General features: G+C 31.0%; 1 protein-coding gene across 1 annotated transcript; it reads left to right on the top strand.

Annotated features, from left to right (window-relative positions):
* The first annotated feature begins 434 nt into the window (after positions 1-434).
* LOC114356509 (uncharacterized) lies at positions 435-3,836 on the top strand. The gene is made up of 2 exons (XM_028309721.1): positions 435-1,757; positions 2,440-3,836. The coding sequence occupies exon 2, from the start codon at positions 2,538-2,540 to the stop codon at positions 3,732-3,734; it is 1,197 nt and encodes a 398-aa protein (XP_028165522.1). The 5' UTR covers positions 435-1,757; positions 2,440-2,537; the 3' UTR covers positions 3,735-3,836.
* Positions 3,837-4,137: the final 301 nt, after the last annotated feature.

Genomic DNA, 4,137 nt, shown 5'->3' with positions numbered 1-4,137 from the left:
TGAAAGTTAGATAAAAAATGTTTAAGTTAGATAATTAAGTATTGTGAATCTGTCTTTTCAATTTTAAATTATCAGTGAAAACTCATAGGCTTGTGTAAGACTTATTATTTTTATTCTACATGTATCATAATAAGCTGTATGTTTTCCTAATAAAGAAAATAAATAAAATTTAAAAAAAAAGTGTGTCGTTACGAGGCTACTACGACTTTAAAAGAAAATATGTAATTCAAAGATCTGCCAAAACAGCGGCTTTCAGTGTTATCATCACAGAATAATAATAATGTATTACTTAGCTACCTATCTTAGGCTATTTTTATTGCAAAATTTCAAGTAGGTAATTAGAATTGTAATTGAACGCAGGTCAAAGGACGAAAACAGTAATTTAGTAATTACGTAATACGTCACGTTGTATTTCTGTGAGTTTTTAACGCACGGTGGATCGAGCCCATACAAGGTGTTGGACATGGTGCTTTAAATGCAACTACTTAAAACAAGACTGATTTGCATATAAGTTGAAAGATGAGACTTCATTCTATCAAATATCATTAATATCAAGTCATGATCTACTATCATAGCTATGTGGTGCGACCGTAAAGTGAACAAAGTCAAAATCATGGATTTTCTGACTTCTGTTTGTATTGTCAATTTATCCAATTTCGTTAACTCGTTTTATGTTAGTACTTAATAATGTATTAGTTTATACCATTATCTTAATTTGTATGTTAAAATGAGTGCCTAAAAAACTTCTAGCTTGGCTATTTTGACGTATTTTTAAAAGGTATTTTTTGAAATGAAAACTGCGTATTTTAGTTGACATCTTGGGCAATCTTTAACAAACCATGAATGAGAGATGATAGATGACAATGTGGGCGATATTATTACTCAGTTTTTGGACCCTTATTCATCCCTATTTTCTAGAAAATAACAAAAAACCAAAAAAAAGCGCCTCAATTTTCCACAGAGCAAAATTCACTTTAGTCAAATTCGTTACACTAAAATAATGTCAGGTAAACCAAAGATGTTTAATTTGGTTTAAATGAGTTGTTTGTGATATATTATTTTAATTTAAAGGCTTTTAACGGGTTCGACATGATGTCAGTGAAGAACATAAAATATGGTTCGCGAAAGTTTTAAACATTACAAGAATTTTATTGTATGTCAATATTTTTATCGGTATACCCTCCTATAGATTTCCTTGTTCTTTGCCTCAGTAATTATTGTTTACAAATCAATTTCGTGTGCAATTCAGTTAAAATACTAATTAAAATGGAAAACCTCAAGACAAATAGTGATTTGTATGCATTATTAAAAACTACTATGAAAGATCGCGCTAGTTCTTTGGCTAGGATATTAGAGCTGTTTTCGCATACACTCTCTTCAGATAAACAGAGGTGAGTACTAACGTAGTTAATACTTTATGTACCTACATAAAGAAATACTATAAAACAGACATAGTAAAAAATCACATCATCACAAAAGATTGTCGTTGAATTTATTACACATACATTTCGTATGTAAATTTTTTTTAATTTATGATTGTGTTAGATAGGTACTGAGTTATACATTTTATTTTTCAGACAACTATCGAAAAAAATAAATAATTTCATTAACACTGTTTGTCGCAAGAAGAAGCAGTGAGAACCAGTTTTTAGCTACAAACGTAGATTGGCTTAGTCAATCTGTTGATTGGAGTCAGTTTTGTAGTCCGCCAAGTCCATCTAGTTTACCTTCTTCTTCAAGTACTACTCCACAGAAACATTCCTTTATTCGCATAATATCAGATTCTCAAAATATCAGATTCTTAAAATATTAGATTATCAAAATAGCAGAATCTCAATATAACCGACATTGGACACTCAACGTGAAAAATATATTTGTATTACCTATACAGGATGTCCAGAAAGTAGAGGTGAAGCCGAAATGATCATGTTGTCTACTTTAAATAAATATCAAGAATGCTTATTACTCGACTATTACGGCAAAGCAAAAGGAGGGTTATGATTTTGACAGGCTATGTATGTCTGTATGTATGTTCATCTGTTCCCTCGTAACTTCTAAACTACATTACAGAATTCGACGAATGACATTATCATTAAAGCGTCTTAATAAATTGTCCGCTGGTTTATAGGCTATTATGGGGTTTCACAAAATCTAATGTGGCGCCCTCTGGTGGACAAAACATACAGAGTACAGTAAAAAAATAAAGTTAAGATAAGTATGCCGTGTTTGGTATCATTTGAAAGCGCTTTACTTTTAAATCTATTGGGTTTTTTTTGTTTTCAATAAGTGTTTGTCTCATATTTAAAAATAAATATGATTTAAAAAATAAATGTTGTCTTGATTGTACTTTGGCTACATTGAGAATCTGCTATTTTGATAATCTGATATATTAAGAATCTGATATTTTGAGAATCTGATATTATGCGAATAAAGGGAAACATTTTTTAGAACTAAGTGATCGCCAGAAGAGACGTAGAACTGATTATTTAAAGAAATCTCCTCAAGAGCATATCGATTACTTAGCATCAAAAAATCTTATGGATTCCAATGCAAAGTTTATTTTTGATTTCATTCAAAACCATCCTGAGTATAATGAGGCAATCAAAAGTTTTTGTGAAAGTCTATTATCAAATGAAACTAAATCGATATGCAAGGATGATGCTCTTCGTCTGTACGTAAATAATGATCTTACAAAACAACAATATATTGACATTAGATCTACGGTAAATGAGATAGCTTCCGACTTATTACCTAGCTATTATCAAATACAGTTAGCAAAACAGGATTGTTATCCGCCCTCTGAATCAATAATTGTATCAGAGGTTCAGGTAAAAATTAGATTACAAGATATTCTAGACCTGACTGTTTCAAGAATATTGAAAATGACTAGTATTAACACTGAGGAGTCTCATAAATACACATTAATACTAAAATGGGGGTGTGATGGTGCTTCTTCTCAGGCTACTTATAAACACAGCTTCTCTGACCCTGGTTTTGATGACTCATCGGTGTTTATGTGCAGTTTTGTACCAATCAAATTGTATGATGTTGATACTGAATCTGTAATTTGGCAAAATCCAGCAACATCTTCATCGAGATATTGTAGGCCAATTCTTTTTAGATTCGAAAAAGAAAATGAAAGGTTAACAAAGGAGTGTTATAATGACATAAGGGAACAAATAACCAGTTTGGAGCCTTTTAAAATTAATAATAATAATACTGTTGATTATAAATTACATTTCACTATGGTTGATACGAAAATATGTAATGATTTGACTGATAATAAATCCGCCATGAAATGTTTTATTTGTGGAGCTAACCAACTTTCCATGAATAAGCTAGATTTAATTAATACAAAACCACCAAATGAAGAACACTTTGGGTATGGGGCATCATCACTCCATGCATGGATAAGAAGTTTTGAGTGTATACTACACATAGCTTACAATCTCCCATTTAAATCATGGTCAGTGAGAGGGGACGAAAACAAAAAAATTAAAGAAGAAAGAAAACAACAAATACAACAGGATTTTAGAAGAGAGTTGGGTTTGTTAGTCGATTTTGTTAAACAGGGCTCAGGAAAGACCAATGATGGGAATACGGCTCGTGCTTTTTTTACCAATTATAAGATAAGTGCCCGTATCACTGGCATTAATGAGCAACTTATAAAAAGGTTTTACATCATACTTCAAACCATATCTTCTGGATATGATGTAAAACATAGAATCATTTAAAAAATACACACAAGAGACCGCGGAATTTTATGTTTCATTATATGACTGGTATCACATGCCAGTTACAGTTCATAAAATATTAATTCATGGTGCTGATATCATAAAATATAATGGTATAATTCCAATAGGGCAGCTGTCAGAAGATGCCCAAGAGGCAAGCCATAAAGTATTTAGATACCAAAGACTGCACCATACTCGGAAACTATCTAGAGAAATATGTAATACTGACATAATACATTCGCTGTTATTACTATCTGATCCTATAANTCTCCTCAAGAGCATATCCAGTCATATAAAAAGACAAACTAAACACAAATATTTAATAGAAGTTAAAAATCTCCTTGTTTCAGACGATTCTAATATTACATTTGTTGAAGAATAATTAAATTAAAGGTATTTTATC

This window comes from Ostrinia furnacalis, unplaced genomic scaffold (assembly GCF_004193835.3).
Source record: "Ostrinia furnacalis isolate ACB-3 unplaced genomic scaffold, ASM419383v2 OfSCF2811, whole genome shotgun sequence".
Classification (NCBI taxonomy): domain Eukaryota; kingdom Metazoa; phylum Arthropoda; class Insecta; order Lepidoptera; family Crambidae; genus Ostrinia; species Ostrinia furnacalis.
The sequence above is the reverse complement of the archived record's forward strand: the minus strand, read 5'-3'. Positions and strand labels throughout refer to the sequence as shown.